At 39.6% G+C, this 16,125-nt stretch overlaps 2 protein-coding genes across 4 annotated transcripts in view; both read right to left on the bottom strand.

Moving 5' to 3' along the window:
• LOC118329308 (bone morphogenetic protein receptor type-1A-like) overlaps positions 1-1,785 on the bottom strand; it is a gene marked incomplete in the record, with an annotated part of 45,538 nt that extends 43,753 nt beyond the window's left edge. Inside the window, 1 exon segment of the mRNA XM_035663419.1 lies at positions 1,604-1,785.
• A 2,835-nt stretch (positions 1,786-4,620) lies between these two features.
• Positions 4,621-16,125, bottom strand: part of LOC118329150 (PDZ and LIM domain protein 7-like) — a 48,763-nt gene continuing 37,258 nt past the window's right edge. For 2 of the 3 annotated variants that reach the window (XM_035663132.1, XM_035663131.1), the window contains exons 7-13: positions 12,617-12,673; positions 10,982-11,178; positions 10,477-10,861; positions 10,008-10,188; positions 9,347-9,467; positions 9,118-9,233; positions 4,621-8,353 (exon numbers count right to left, since the gene is read on the bottom strand). In XM_035663132.1, coding sequence (XP_035519025.1) covers positions 8,264-8,353; positions 9,118-9,233; positions 9,347-9,467; positions 10,008-10,188; positions 10,477-10,861; positions 10,982-11,178; positions 12,617-12,673 — 1,147 coding nt within the window. In that variant the 3' untranslated portion in view covers positions 4,621-8,263. The remainder of the gene's footprint in view (positions 8,354-9,117; positions 9,234-9,346; positions 9,468-10,007; positions 10,189-10,476; positions 10,862-10,981; positions 11,179-12,616; positions 12,674-16,125) is intronic. The other variant, XM_035663133.1, reaches the window with a different exon arrangement.

Here is a 16,125-nt window from a genome sequence, read left to right on the forward strand (position 1 = left end):
CCCGGTGGATTTCTGCAAATACCATTTAGGAGCACTAGGAGCACTAGGAGGAACCTGATTGTTTCACAGATTATCTGTCTCATGTTCTACTGTCAAGATATAGTGAAAGTTTCAGCAAATATGACAAAATACAGTTATTCTTATTAAAGTTTTTAGAGAGAAAACTTGTAAATCAGTTCAATGTGACCAGAAGACAACAGGAGGGTTAAATAAAGGATCTTAATGTGTCCTCCACCACGGCCAAGGTGGCAGACAACTTCTCTGTCCATGATAGATAATGTGTGTGTCTGTATGCTGCAGGTAATCAAATGGTTTCAGATACAGCATGGTTCATACAAATGTAATGTTCTGTTTGACTAAAGGGCTCTCAGAGGAAGCGTGGTAACTGGTGCACGCACACACACACACACACACACACACCATACTGTGCAGTCAGTGTTCACTATTTCCGACTCAACTTCTGTTATTTATCTCAATAGTTTATGAACAAAAGGACCTCAACAAAAGACAACAACAAATCCTGGAAACAGGAATAAACAATGGCGGAATAAACAATCCACAGGGGGTCCAGAGGGGCTGGTACACACTCTGGTCACAAGGAATCACACACTAAAGCAACCTGAGAATAAGATCATCATCTGTGAACTTTAACAGTTCGTTTGAGTGCGATCAGAAATACTTGTTCCCAAGCAAAGTTAGCCCAAGATGCTAGCTACCTCAGCAACTGCACGTATGTTTTAATAAAGAAACAACTCAATAAAACACCAGAATTATGAACTCACTGTTAAAACCAGCCATGTTTTCCTCTTTGACCACATTAAACTCTCTCGGTGACGGCAGACGCAAAGCTAACGCTAACATCAATTAAAAAACTAAGTTAGCACTGCTAAGCTGAAACTATAAGAACTTTTAGCTAACTCGTATTAAATAACTTCGGAGAGAAAAGCGTGACTATAGAGCAAAAAATTATTTTAACATGAAATGATTTGCCTGCAGAGTGAGAGTTATATTGGTAGTATACGTCCAGACTTTACTATAATTACAGACGAGCTCTGTAAACTATGCAGCACAGTTAGCTACCCGAGGAATGCGGCTAACAAGCTGTAAACATCTTTCCCGAGACAAACGACCTGCAGCGAAGTTCGCCGTGAAAAACTCAAACACTCTTCATTTCATTAATTCTGAGCGGCGACGGCGTGTGTATGTTAAACTGTAATTTTAAAGATTAAAAAAACACAACTTCGTGCTGCAGAAGAGGTGAAGCAAACTTTTTTCCACGACGGCAGCCAGAAGGATCCGTCTACCTTCTGGCGCCAGCACCACACAAAAAATCTGTTCGCCGAACTCTTGATTGTTTTTGGTAACTTATTTAAATTCTCTTAACATATACTCTATTATCTCGGTTATACACACACAAACGAAGTTAATATAAATATCTTCACCTTTAATATCAGAGGATAAAATGTCATTTAAAACTCGACAAATCGTAAACACGAAGCATTCCAACCCGGGGACTGCGTTTGTTCCAGCAGTTAGACAGAGCCCCAAAGTCCGACCCGCAGGCTGGGAATGAAGTTTGGGATCACGTTTGATTGTTTCTCACCTTTCTTCTTCTCTCTTTAGTTCGTCCCGCCGACGTGGGCCATCTTTCGACGCTATTTCATTCCACTTGTTCAAGTCTAAAACCCCACCAGAAGAACACGACAGAACAGCGTAATTTCCCAGCGTTTTCTTGTAATATTCTCGGCGTCGTACTCCTCGGCTCGCCGCTCGGTCGTTCTGTGGTTTGGCTGTTGGATGATGGAGGAGAGCGAATACCAGCCGGACAAAGATCGTCCGTGTGCAAAAAAGATGGATCACTCCGCTTCAAAACTTGCCAGTCGGCAAGAGTGGTTGCTCTCAGCTGTCTCCAAAACAGTTTCTACCTTAAAAATGGACTGTACAAAAGTTGGTAGGTACACAGACCTTTGTTTTCTACTGTTTTAATATTCCTCCAGGACTACAGGTATCATTAAGGACATGTTTTTAGGGGCCTATTTTTTCTCAGAATTTTTTTTTGTTTGGATTTTCTTAGCAAATTTGGTGGGGTTAAGAGTATTTTATAAGATGACTGAACTGATTGAGCTGATTTTTGGACTCAATGCATATAAATATGATTAAATTTAGGCCAAAATAAATAAAGTGCACTGTCTTTCCCAACCAGAATTCTATTCCTGGCAGCATAAAAAGAGAGTTTTAAAACAGCATTTCGACCTTCAGATGACTCTATGTACAAATTAAGACTTGACATGTTGTTGAAAGCTCTGGAAAAAACCTGTTCTGTTTTTGTGAAGCTTTTTTACTGTTGAAATAAAAAAAAGTAATTCCTAAAGAATTTCTGACTCATGGCCTTCATCATCAGCAGCTGAAAGTAGCTTCAAGTGAGCTAACTCCATCTGCAGATGAGGCATCATGAAATGTGGCTAAAAGCTCTGGAAACAGAAAGTGGACATTTACAAAGACTTTTTTCAAACTGCCACTTCAGAGGTCAACAATGAAGTTTAAAGCTAAAAGACAATTAAACAATCTACCATTTTGTTTGTTTTATGATATAATTTCACTCTTAAGAAGTTGAAGGAACGGATTGACGTATACTATCTAAAAGCTGGGCTGAAGTTTGCTGTACATTACATCACACCCTTAAAACACCATTAAGACACACAGTATTTCAGTTAGGCCTTTATTGTTTGTGGTCATAAATAGAAATATTGATTTTATTCCCCTGTGAAACAATATTGTTCTTGGACAGTAAATGAACAACAAGGTTTCACTGACAAAGAAATGTGCTTTTTCACATAAATTAGAGTCTTACATCAATAAGGTTTTAGATTTTTAGTTTAGCCTTAAACGTGTGTTTATTGAAAATGATAAAAATGTAGAAAATATATTTTTAGTCTACAGTCAGAACCAGTGTAGTAATAAAGTAGAATTAATGAGAATTTTGATGTAATTCAATGTACAATACTGTATACCTGAGTATTTTCTAAGCAGCTGTACTACATTGAGAGTTTTCTGACTTGTTTATGGTCTCACGACACAGAGGCAGAGTGAGAGATCTTTATTTTTTTCCTCCAATCACCGCCGCTCTGTTCAGTCCTGCAGAGAAACCTGCGGGCTTTTATTTTGAAGTCAAATCTAAAAGCGATCCACGCGCCCTCTGCTGAGCATTAACTGAACATCATCCCACTAACTTTACTACTACTACTACTACTACTACCAACATCATCAACAACAACAACAACAGCAATAACAACAATGACAATAGACGAATCACACTGATAAAACAACAACAAAAACGACAATAGACTAATTACAATGATAATAATAGTCATAATATATCTAAGTAAACAGAAATGAAGGGTTTGGGTGTGACAGTAAGTGGGTGTTGTAACGAGCCTGCATGTTGTAACAATTAAACTCATGACATTTCTCTGGTCTGTGTCACAGTTACACTGAACTGAAAAGTTTCTGAAGTTCTCAAATAAAAACTGAAAGAGGAACTTTGTGTAAATGTTTCAAACAGATGACACACACTAACAGGAGAGAGGAGTTTTTCTCCGAAAAATTATACTTGAACTTTGAACTTTGTTTCTGCTGCCCACACAATTTTGTGACATTCAGCTAAGAGTAACAAACATAAAACGTTGAGTTTTTATCTACAATTTTTCCTCTTCTATGTACATATATTTTACACATGCTTTGGCAATGTAAACATCTGTTTCCCATGCTAAAAAAAGGCCCTTCAAATTGAAGAATTGAATGTAAAAAATACCGTTTCGGGCCAAACGGTAGATTGGATTACATATGTATGTGTGTTAGCTGATTGTGCAAATATCATTTGCAGTTAGGGTTAGGGACTCCTGTCCCTTGCAAAAGAAAAAGAGTGTATCACAGGTAAAGCACTCTGGTGTGTGCCTTTAAATGTTCAAATATGAACGTTTTTTCCAAGTTTTTGACTTGCTTCAAGAAATATTCCTTTTTTCTTCTAATGACTTTTTTCTCAAATATCAAAAATTATTTTATTCCTAACAGAAGCCCAAATACTCTCTCGTAGATCTTCTTCTTTTTCTTCTTCTAAATTTCTGGCTTTAATCACATCCTTGAGAACCTTTAAGCTCAAGTGTGTAACATTTAGCAGGATCTATTGGCAGAAATGCAATATAATATTCATAGTTATGTTTTCATTAGTGTATACTTACATGAATATAGAAATGATTGTCTTTTTGTTACCTTAGAATGAGCTGTTTTTCTATGCCATGGAGACCGCCATGTTGAACCACCATGTTTCTACAGTAGCCCCGAACAGACAAACCAAACACTGGCTGTAGATAGGGGTGTTTCACATTTTTTACACATCTCGCAGCTATCAGAGTTTCTCTTTTGATCTGCAACTGCATCAGTGAATGCCAGTAAATCCTATAGACTGGACTTTTAAATGTCTGTTCCTTTTCACATGGCCCAAATCCTGGGGAAGATTTCCATTTAAGTCCACAGCATTTGTCCTCTTTAGTCAAACAGAAAACCCTGCAGATTCTTTAGGAAACCATATCTTAAAGAGAAAAAAAACCTTTACAGCAGACGTTTGAAGTGTTTGAAGTGCTCAGTTTATTCGACTTGCAACACATATATTCTTCAAATATTCAAAACCTGTTAAACAAATGTAGTGAAGCAGCTGAACCTCCTACGACCAGTTTAAGAGGCTTAATGTTACTCCAGCTTCCATCCGTACTTCAGTCATTAAGTTGCATCAATAATGTTTCACTTGCAGCTCATTGACACCAAACCAGTTCAAACACTTGTAATCATGTTTAACAGTGGGCGTAGTCTCTTTGTCATGACACAAACACTAACTAATACTGACGTTGCCTTGCTCAACATGCTGTGACAAACTGTGACAAACGTTCTGCATGCATACATTCACTCTCTGGAAAACACACAAACTGTATAAAATATTAAAGTAAAAACTGTACACCAGCACACAGACCTGTCAGAGCTGTGTGCCAGTCACACAAACAGATCACAGAGTGGCCTAAAGGCACCCTACACTGCAGCGAGACGTGTCTCCACGTTTCCCCACAGAAACTTGTGTCAAAGTTCATCTGAAAAACAACTCATTTATTCAGTGTATTTAAAGCCCTGTTCACAGTGCAAAACATCAGGTTGTATGTCCTGAAGGTCCAGTGTGTAACATTTAGGAGAGTCTATTGGCAGAAATGGAATATTCTCAAGCAGTCAGTTGTTAAATGATGCGTGCCGTGTTGTAAAAGAGTTGCAATGTTTGTGAATGCTGAAAATGTCTGTATAAAAGCTGCTTTTTTTGCCACATAGCGGCATGCACAAAATGGTTGTGGATGGGAAACTAGTGTTCTACAAAGTCTGCCATGTTGAACCACCATGTTTCTACAGTAGCCCAGAAGGCTGCCTCTAGATAGTGCTTTTAGCATTTGCTTGGTTGAGTCAAGGGGTTTCAGTTGGTCGCAATTTGCAATCTCACCGCTCTATGCCACTAAATCTTACACACTGGTATCTCAGGATGTGTTTACACTGCCTGATAAACAGTTCTGATGTTTTTATTTATTTTGTGTGCTTTGATTCTGTGTTTATTTTTGTCATTCAGTGTACCTGGAGCAAACAAAGAAGGGATGTGAAACAGATCGTGCTTTATATTGCAGTTTGTTAAGCTGCAGTTCTTCTGATGGCCACTAGATGCTGCTAAAACACATTGCCTGCATTGAAGTGAATGGGAAACACCTCTGATTTCTCTCTGCAAATACAAGGCAATAAAAGTTCAACTCGAACAAGACCGTTTCACTTTTCTAAGTCTGAATGGAGATTGACAGTGACAGGTTGTTGTTGGACTGTTTCCTTGTATAGAGGAATATCTCGTATCTCGATCGGATCTAAGTTGTATCTTATCAATGATGATCATATTTTTTCTATAAGATAATAAAAAAATTTAAAAAAAATAAACGGTCCAAAGGCCTGCAGTGTGAACGGAGCTATTAAGTGGCCTTGTAGTGAAAAACGCCACAAACATTCAAGCTCACAAACATAAAGAGATTACAAAAAAAAATCCATTAACACTCAAAGTACATCTTGTGATGCCAAACATCCACAAAACAAATTAAACAACTAATAATCTGATGAGCACTGAACGCAGCAGTGATGATATATTAGCTCTTAAATAAATATCACACAGTCAAAATAGTCAATAAATATGAAATTCAAGGGTATTTGTTGCATGGTAACACCTACTGTACGTGAAGTCAAAGAGGGATTAGAAGCTACACTTCACATCACATCATCAGACACCACTGACACACTGCAGCAGCCTCACCTGAGCAGGTTCACCTGGAAAAACAACTCCAAATACACTGAAATACTGTGTGAGAGCAGGAAATAGTTCCGCACTGCATGTGCTTTACATAGCTTACACTTGTTTTAGAATCAAACTCACCCTGTAGAGATGAAATATGGAAGTGACAAGACATTATAGTTGAAAGAGAAGCTGCTTCTGTTTGAGGTCGTTCTGCGTCCCTCTGTAGCTGTTTTGTGTATCTTTGTAGCTGTTGTGTTGCATTTCTAGTGGTCGATTTGTGTTTCTTTCTAGTTGTCTTGCGCCTCTTTGTGGTCATTTTGTGTCTCCTCTAAGTAGTTGTGTGTGTCTGTGGTTGTTCTGCCCCTCTTTGTAATCGTCGGTGGCATGTCTATGTTGTCATTTTGTGCCTCTTTGTAGTCATTATGTTGAATCTTTGTTGCTGTGTGTTGCATCCGTATGCGGCTGTTTTGTTTCTCTTTATAGTTATTTTGTGGTTGTTTTGAATCTTTTCGTAGTTGTTTATTTGCATTTTCAGTCACAAGAAATCACTTTATACAGAGATTCTGGGGCAGGGGCCCTGACTGCTCTTCTGGCACTGCCCCATGTCACTTCGTCACCAAGCTCACAGAACCACCCCTTGCATTACGTTCTGGTGTAACCGGGTTTACACAGTATCATTGTGCACTTAGACTTGTTTTTCATATTTGAGAACACAGGTTCACCCGGTGGAAGGAGGCCAGTGGAAAGTGTCACCAGGTCCTGTCTCCAAAAACATTTGTGTTACATTCACTGCCAGTCTCACTTCTAACAACATGTCAGATAAGGTTTCTTCATGTGCTGCTCTGCTGTTCACTGTCCCACAGTCAGATCAAGACTTGGCTGGGCTGAGAGCAGAGTCAATCACACTCTCGTCAAAACCAAAACAAGAAATAAACCGGTTTCTGTCTTTAAAAATGTCAAAGTGATGCTTCACTGTTCTGTCTGCTGCACTGAGGACTCTCTGGTTATTACAGCTGAAATATTTTATATTGTAGTGCTGAACCAAACATTATATATTATAACATATTTTTTGTTGTTTTTTGTTTAGTAAAGTGAAAAAAATTAAGGTGGCATTCAAGAGACCCAAACATGTCAAAATCAAAATAGGCACAAAAACAAGTCCAAGATTAGAACAACATTGTAGAGACAAACTACAGCTGTGCAGTTCACTGTATGGAGTCTCGGGTGTGTCACTGGAAAAGTTTTTTTCAGTGGTTAATTATAATCAGTATATTAAATTTTGTTTTGAAGAATTAATAAAAATGTATTCTTAAATCTTGCTAGCAATAATCATATTTCCTTATTTTGTCTGAAATTGTAATCTCATTTGAAAATGAAATTGCAAAATGAATTTAAAATGATCTTTTAGATGATACATTTTACTTTGTTATTTCATCACATAAAGACAGTATGAGTAAAGAGAATAAATTATTAAATAATTAAAATTATTATAAATATTGAATTTAGTAAGGCTACAGTTATTTGATTTGGCACACTCCAGACTCCATATAAACTCCTCCAATTCTGAACTGAACAGCACGCCGGTCACCTTGATCACAAGTATTTTCTGGTACAAAACATAGGAAAAAAAAAAACATGACAGTACACCATACAGTGGGTTGGATGTACAACAGAAAACATCATGACTTTGTTTTACATACGTTCCTGTTCTGAAGCAGAATCGTCAGGCAGCGTAGTTTCAGTCATTAATATTAATGCACAAAAAGAAAAGTCTGAAACCAAAGTGTATTTTGCATATAGAGCGTTTACACACATCTGTGAAAGTTGTTGTTGTTGTTGGCTTGCGTTCGTTGTCGTGGGCGGCAGCGTTGCCCCCGGTGAGCGGCAGATCTGCAGCTGGTTGGTCTACACGTTGATGGCGTGAGCATGCTTCTTGCACAGAGGTTTGTCTTTCTTGGAGTAGAAAGGCTGGCCCTCAAGGTTCACATGGCAAACCTGCAGTTGCAACAAATACGGCTGTGGTTATAATGTTGTGAGCTGAAGTCTGAGGATCTGCTGCATTTCAACAAAACATAGTGTTTTCTAACTTCCGTCTAGTGGTATCTCTCCAGTCAAATAGTTAACTAGTATCCGGAAGAAATAATGATAATGTTACTTTTTAGTATGAGTTTTAAACAAGTAAAATGTGTCAATATGCATACTTGTAAATATACCAACTTTTATGAAAATTGTAAATAGTTATCTTACTCTTGTGATCAAAAATATTGCTCTGAAGCCTTGAGGTCTAGCTCATAACTTACATGCTTTGCTTAATATACAGGCCAAAATCACAAGACTTTGAGCTATTAAACTTGTATTTAACTTGAAATGAAAACCTTTTACAATCTTTTAAATGATCACAGTTTAAGTTTAAGGTCTTAGTTATGAGAACAGAGTTGTGAGACTTATGAAGACTTATGTGCATGTATATTGTTCTTTCTTTAATATATTTTAAAATTGTAATCCTGCAAATAATGCCCATTTTTACTAAACGGAACTGTTACATCTTCTCTAACTGTAATGGATTACAGTTAACAGTTTGTGTCCTCTGTTACATTTAATCCATTTCTTCCCAAGCCTGGTTGAAGAGGAGCCAGAAAACCTTCAAAACCTTGACACATAAAACTAAAACACTCTGACAGATACCTCCAGAGGGGAGAGAGGTGATGTTTTTTTCCAACATGGATGATGTTTTAATGGTTTCTGGTTCTGCTACTTACCGCACAAACGAAGCAGGTGTCGTGCCAGGTGTGACCCAGAGCCTCAATGAACTTATCACCAGCTTCAACCGGGAAGTCACAGCCATGACACTTAGTGCTGAAGAGTGAGATATAATCTGACGGAGAGACAGAGGGATAAACTTTGAAATACCACTTTGAGCTCATTCTTACAGCTTACAGCCCGATGTCTGACCTCTGTCCCCCACGATCTGCGTGAACATCTCCGTACCTTTCTCGCAGTACGGCTCTCCGTCTTCCATGTGGAAGAGGCTGTTTCCGAAGGCTTTGCCGCAGGCTGCACACACGAAGCAGGTGGTGTGCCACGTCTGCCGCAGAGCATGCATCACTTCCTGCAACACACAGCATGTCAGACAGGCTGAGGTGTGTGTGTGTATGTTACGGTAAATTTAAAGAGTCATTCCAGTGTTTCATCATTTTTTTGCCATTTACTACAACCACTAACCATTTTTCAAAGCAGCAGAAGTATTCAGATTACTTAAGTAAAATATGAATACTACACTGTGAATATACTTCACTACTTAAGTAAAAATATGCAAGTATTATCAGCAGAAGTCTCTAAAAGGAACTTAGTTTTTCAATTTAGATGCAAATCCAGGGAGGCATCCAATATTTGGGGAATTGGGGAAACCCAATTAATGGGTTTTATTATATTAAAGGAGGTTCATGATTTACTGCCATTGATTTAAACATTTTAAATACACCAAAGGAACGAAAATACACAGTTTATAAGATTCAGACAAAAGTGTCCTGATAAGATGGATGTTTTCAGTCACGGCTAGTCAACCCTGGTCCTTTAAACTCTACTCGGGTGGTCAATTTACCACTGTGACTGTACACATGCAGACAGGTAGACAGGTAGGACGTCTCACCCCCATGATCTTGGTGTTGCAGCGGGCACAGGTCGGAGCGAAGAACTCCTCGTAGCAGTTTTCACAGTAGACGTTGTTCTGTTCCTCCACAAAGCTGACGTCAGCCAGAGACATGTGGCAGTAGGCACAGTTAAACTCCTCGGGGTGCCAGGACCGACCGAGGGCTACCAGGAAGGGGCCCCTGGAAACAACAACAACAACAGGTTCTCATGCTCATTCTACACCAGTGGGCACATTTTTAGAGGTCACATGTTTAGTAGATCTGACTTTATGCTACCTGCAGTCTTTGTGTCTTTTTTGTCTTTTTTTTATTATAATCACATTATCAAGTTGGTTTATCAATATTATAAACTTTATTTAAATAGGTTGAGATTGAGATCCTTGAAATGACTCAATCATCTAAATTAAATTAGCATATTATCATACATTTAACAAAAACAACGGCTGAATAAAGAGAAGAAGCAGGTACCTGATGACGCTGTTGCAGGACCCACACAGAGGCGTACGGCTGCTGGCGGCGAACCTCTCTGCCCTTTGCGCCACGCCCCTTGCCACAGGAGAGAAAGGAGCAGGACTCGGAGTGATGGGGGCAGGGCTGGGAGCTGCAGGTGCAGCGGGGGAGGGGTTGGGGATGTATGCTGGTGGAGGAGGGGCGGCCTGGGGCAGCGGCTGTACCTTCATGGTGGTGGTGGTCATCTTACTGGGGTCGAACTTATCAGCAAAGTTGGTATCGGACACCCAGGGGGGTCTGTTAGAGGAGCCAGGACCAGCCGGGGCTGGGGCTGGGGCAGCAGCTGGAGGGCGGGGCTGAGGTGGGATTGGAGCAGGAGCTGGAGCTGGAATGGGAGCTGAGGCTGGAGGCGAGGAAAACTATTTGTGTAAAAGCTTCCAATGGATAGGGAGGCAAAATCAATTCTTTTATAACAGTAAATCTGTATTTTTATGTATTTGAATCAGTCTGCAGGGGTTCTCACCTGGCTGGGAGGGGTAGATGCAAGCAGTGCTGACCACCTTGGGAGGGGCGGAGCCAAGAGGGATCTGGATAGAGCTCTGCTGTGTGGGCTGGAACTGTTGCGTGGGAGGCTGCTGGTACTGTGGTGGCATTTGTTGGTAGTGCTGGGGAGGTGGGACTTGTGGAGCCTGATACATGGCAGGAGGCTGACAGTACTGGCTGGAGGGAGATTAAAAAAAAAAAAGTTGATGGAGTGTTTCTGTACTAAGAACCTGTAAACCTCATGGAGTTTTAGTTATTCGTTTTTATTAGTATTAGTAGTTAAGTTTTACAACAACGACATTGTTATCTGATCGATGACAAACATATGGATATACACTTCCTCTAAAAATCTTCTTAGACTCCTGTTTTATATGTGAAACTTCTATGCAACTTGGTTTTTGAAATACAAATCAAACTCAAAGAGAACCAAATAACTACAAAGAAACAAGAAATTTCAACAAAGAAACACAAAATGACTATAAGGAGATGCAAAATGAGGACAAAGATAGCAAAACAACCTCAAAGGGACAGACAACAAACACAAAGAAACACAAAACAACAACAACAAAAGAGACACACAATTACTGCAAAGAGAACAAAACAACTACAAAGAGACATAACATGACCACAATGAGATAATATGACCAAGAAGAGATACAAAACGACTATGTTTTGTGTTGCTTGCAGTTGTGTCCAGGTCCACAATGTCTTATAATCCATCCCTACAATGTTTGATTTAATGCAAGGACCAAGTTGCATGAGCAGTTTCAACATTTAGTGCCAAATGTCTAAAAGTGCACAAATACTTACCAGGTTTTCCTTCCTGTGTCAAGCACTGATTTACTGATTTACAGAAAGTCATCTAGGTTCCATATAACCTTTGTTTCTGTAGTATTTCAAAATGCATATGAAACACGTCCTAAATCTGAAATGTAGTCTTAAAACTTTGACTTTTTAACATCATCATTTGACCTGCAAATCACAGTGTTTGTGTATATCTACACAAAATACATAGACAGGATACTTAAAAAATAGTGAAGGTATTAAAAAGAAAAGCAGACCATCCTAACAACTAGCCTGTAAGAAATTGGTGTCAGTGTCTTGACAGAAGAAAGAAAAAAAAAAACATGTGGCAGCTGGACTTTGATCCGTTAGAGCCAGTTAGAAGAGATTGAGCCTGTGAATGGATGAAGTTGTTAACAGTTACATGGTCCTGAACTGAGCAACACTGCCAGGGTTAGGGGTTCAATTTCCATCAGGGTCACCCATTTTTAAATAAAGGCCTCAGTATGCTTCAAACACAGTGCTTGACTTTTCATGTCAACAACTGAGTAAAACACCATTAATGTCTGAAAATGTACTCTGTTATTCACATTTGTATGATCCGTCACATCGAGAGTTGTTGGAGAGTGATGTGGGACGCAGCCAGGAGGAGAACAGATCATCATACACACTAGTGCATTTGAAGCATACTGAGGCCTTAAGTCCACTCAGGGTGCTGCGAGGGGTTTTAGATTAAGACGCCTCCGTTTAATGGCAATGGTTTGTTATGTAGTGTAGCACAGGAGGCAGCATGAAGCGGACTGAAGCGCTGGATCCCTGCAGGTGTCGGTACCTGGAGACTGCAGCTTTGTGCTGGACGCCGTAACCAGTAGCAGACTGTCGTTTCAGGCTGCAGGTGTAGAGACAACAACAGCAGAGGTCACCATGACGATCTGCATCCTGAGGGCACTGGTACCTGCAGGCTGTGGCCTGCCCAGAGGTACACCTAAGGCTGGTGATGCTTCCTTTCTTCCTTTCTGTATTGTGTTTGTTATGTTTATAGGTTAACATCTAGCTGAGATCTATCTATCTGTCATCAACTCCTTTTCTAGCACGTTTTCATCCAACAAGCTCTGATAACAGCAGACAGACACAGTTACAGACTAACTGGTGACCATAGTGGAGCATTTAGCAGCTAAAGAACCACAAAGTTTTCACAGGAGACCAAAAACAAAGCTAAAGCAGAATGAATATTGGACTTATATTCATCAGGTAGACACAAATACAACACAATAATGTTGCTGTCTACTAGACGTGGAAATAGATGGATGTTTTCAGATTGTTTTGCTACCCCAAAATGACAAAGAGCACAGAAATCAACCCAAAATATAACAACTCAGTCAGTGCACCATCAGCACCTTCAAACAAGCACATTAACACAGTTCAACCCCATTTAGCAAGCATGGTGGGAGTCCACCTGAACGTCTGACTGCAAAGTCAAAATCCTCCTATCTCTGATCCAGATCACTCAACTCACACCAACAATCAGTCATACAGGGAGCCAAGAGGGTCAATATTTGCTGCTGAGGTAGAAAACAGACACTACAAATCCTTGTATCTTCAGTTCATATGATCATATGATTCTTGAAATACTAAGAATTATATTTTTTTTGCATGCTCCCAAAGATTTTTATTATTGGATTGGGACGGACAGACAGGGAACAGAGGAGAGAGAGAAAGATGACATGCAACATCTCTTGATTATGTCTGCCTTCCGGTCTGTGGCTCTCAGCTCCATTAGTTCCTATTGAAGATGTAAATCTTTAAAAACACAAATATATGCTTTCACGTTTAAAAAAAGTTCACAATTAACAGCTGTTCACTGTAGCTTTTATATAAATTGTTTATTTTTTGGGGACTATTTTCAGCAACGGATTTATCCGGATTTGGTGCTCTAGGGAGTGCCTGTGGCAGCAGGATGGTTCATAAATAAACTACAATGTGTGTTCATGAAAAAGAAGGATTATGTCACCCAGTGCAACAGTGTGCTCACTGATGGGTTGTTCATAGTTTTCAGACAGCAATGAGGCTCTATAGCACAGAGGAAGAAGATATATCAGGCTCTGATACACACACAGTACTTTTCAGCAGATACATCTACTGTTAGTTTTGGGTCTGTTTATGAGATTTGTTGACAAGAGGAAACAATTAGAATTTGCGTGGTTAAAAGTTGTGTGTGAAAACAAACGATTAAACTCTCCACTCAAAGCTCAATAAAAAGAAACAGCAGTTAAAGCTGTTATAGCTCACATTTAAACAGAAGAAAAGCTCAGATTGGCCCACAGCTGATTGGTTACCTGTGAGGGGCGGGGTCCAGAGGCTGCACAGCGGCACTAGCAGGCGGAGTGGCGGGAGCGGAGCCTGCAGAAGCTGGAGCATGCTCAGTAGGGCTATAGCACAGGAGGGGTTAGGAGCAACAGTGAGAGAGAGACAAAGCCATTCTGGGATGGAATCATAATATATTCAGTATATACATTCATATATATGTACACATGCAGTCCTTACCAGTATGCACGCACATACATATATTGTATATTACACTGTATGCACACAGATAAGGTTAGTTAAAGTCTGGAAAAAGAAAAGAGCTTGTTATTGGTCTCATGCACAAATCAAAAAGCTCGATATTGCTCAGGTTGATGTGAGGATGTCATGATTTCTTCACAGAATTGGTTTAATTTGCAAAAAAACAAACCTAATTACTTCCTTATTCTTTGTGTATTATTGATCCCTAAAAGACCAGACCATGATTGTTGAAACAGTGGAACAAAGTCACAATGATTTGCAAGGTGAAATTACCATTTTTGTCTTTGTAGTCTGGTTGAGTGACTGCAAAGTATTACTATCTCTGTAGGGACTTTTTCCATAATGTTGTCAGACACTTAGAAAAACAATCTGAGCCTGTCAGTGGCAGGCAAAAAAAAAGAGGCACTTTTAGTGGGTGTAGTTTGGCAGGTGCATTTGTCCCCAAGGGTTAACATTAGCTTACGTTAGCTTACAGCCATTGCAGCTTTTTCACAAACACTTTCTTATCTAACTCTTTGGTCTGAGATGTTGGGGCTCTAGTGCGACATCAAGTGGCAAAGACGGCCAGTGATCTTCATATATATATAACCTTTAAGTTGTCTCCTAGGAATTAATCATTTTCCCAGTTACCAAAAAAAAAATCAGTCACCTGTGAAGCACATTGAATTTAACTAACGTGTACAAAAGGTGCTATACAAATAAAGTTTGATTAATTGTATTTTACTCCAGAATGAGGAGGAAAAGTGGAGGAAGCTCTTAATAAACCACTTTTAGAGCAATTGCTTTTACATGAATTGAATTGAACAGTTGAAAAAAATCTATCTGACATGTTTTAATGATAAAATGATGTGTATAGCTGCATATCTGGGAGTGGATTATTTGACTTTAGCACATAAAATTCAGTGTCCATCCCACAGCGTGAATCTGATATTAACATTGGCGTTTTCATCTTTCTGTCTGATTTCCAGCTGAAACCTGTGAGTCACATGGGAGCTGCTTCCTTCAGGATGACTTAGAGACAAAAAGGAAAACCCGCGGTCTCTTTATTGGCGGATAAAAGCTTGACCTCTGCTCCTATTGATTCATGGTGAGTCACTGCACGGCGTATACAGACTGAGGAGGTTTGAGGGGAGGCTATCTGGTTGTATTTCAGTCCAAACAGGCGAGTGGGGGAGAGGCAGCAGGGATCAATTGTGCATAATGGAGGGATGATTAAATAAGTGCACGGAGCAGAGAAAGCTCCATCCATCAGCGCTGAGACGGGCAGGCTGGAGGAGGGGTGGAGGGTTAAAAGGTTTGTTCCTCCTCTCAGAGACTAAGCGGGCAGACCTCCACACTCTGATATACAGTGTCTGATACTCGGTCAGCACGGCTTGTGTTTCAGACCATGTGTTGGAGAAACACTTTAACAACAGCAGCAGCTGAAAACAAACTGACAGGAGACATGAGAGCAAACATGCTTTCGGCTGATGAAATAAAAATCCTCCACACAGCATCAAGCTGATCACATCAGGACAGAGGACTTCAACATTAGCTGATTCTGAATCTGCCCCTCCCTTTAAGCATCAAGACTTAAAAAAATTGACTTTCTGCACTTAAGTTAATCACAGAATGTTTCAATAACATAAAACACTTGTATATTCCAATTTATTGTGTATATTTTTTATATGGTTGATTTTTATTTTCTTTTTTTATTATATTTATATTTGATTTACATTCCCCCTATGCTGCTGGGCCAAATTTGAATTTCTCCTACGGGGATCAATAAAGGAACAT

Source organism: Morone saxatilis, unplaced genomic scaffold (genome assembly GCF_004916995.1).
Source record: "Morone saxatilis isolate NCDOM2014 unplaced genomic scaffold, NCSU_SB_2.0 Contig19, whole genome shotgun sequence".
Lineage (NCBI taxonomy): Eukaryota > Metazoa > Chordata > Actinopteri > Moronidae > Morone > Morone saxatilis.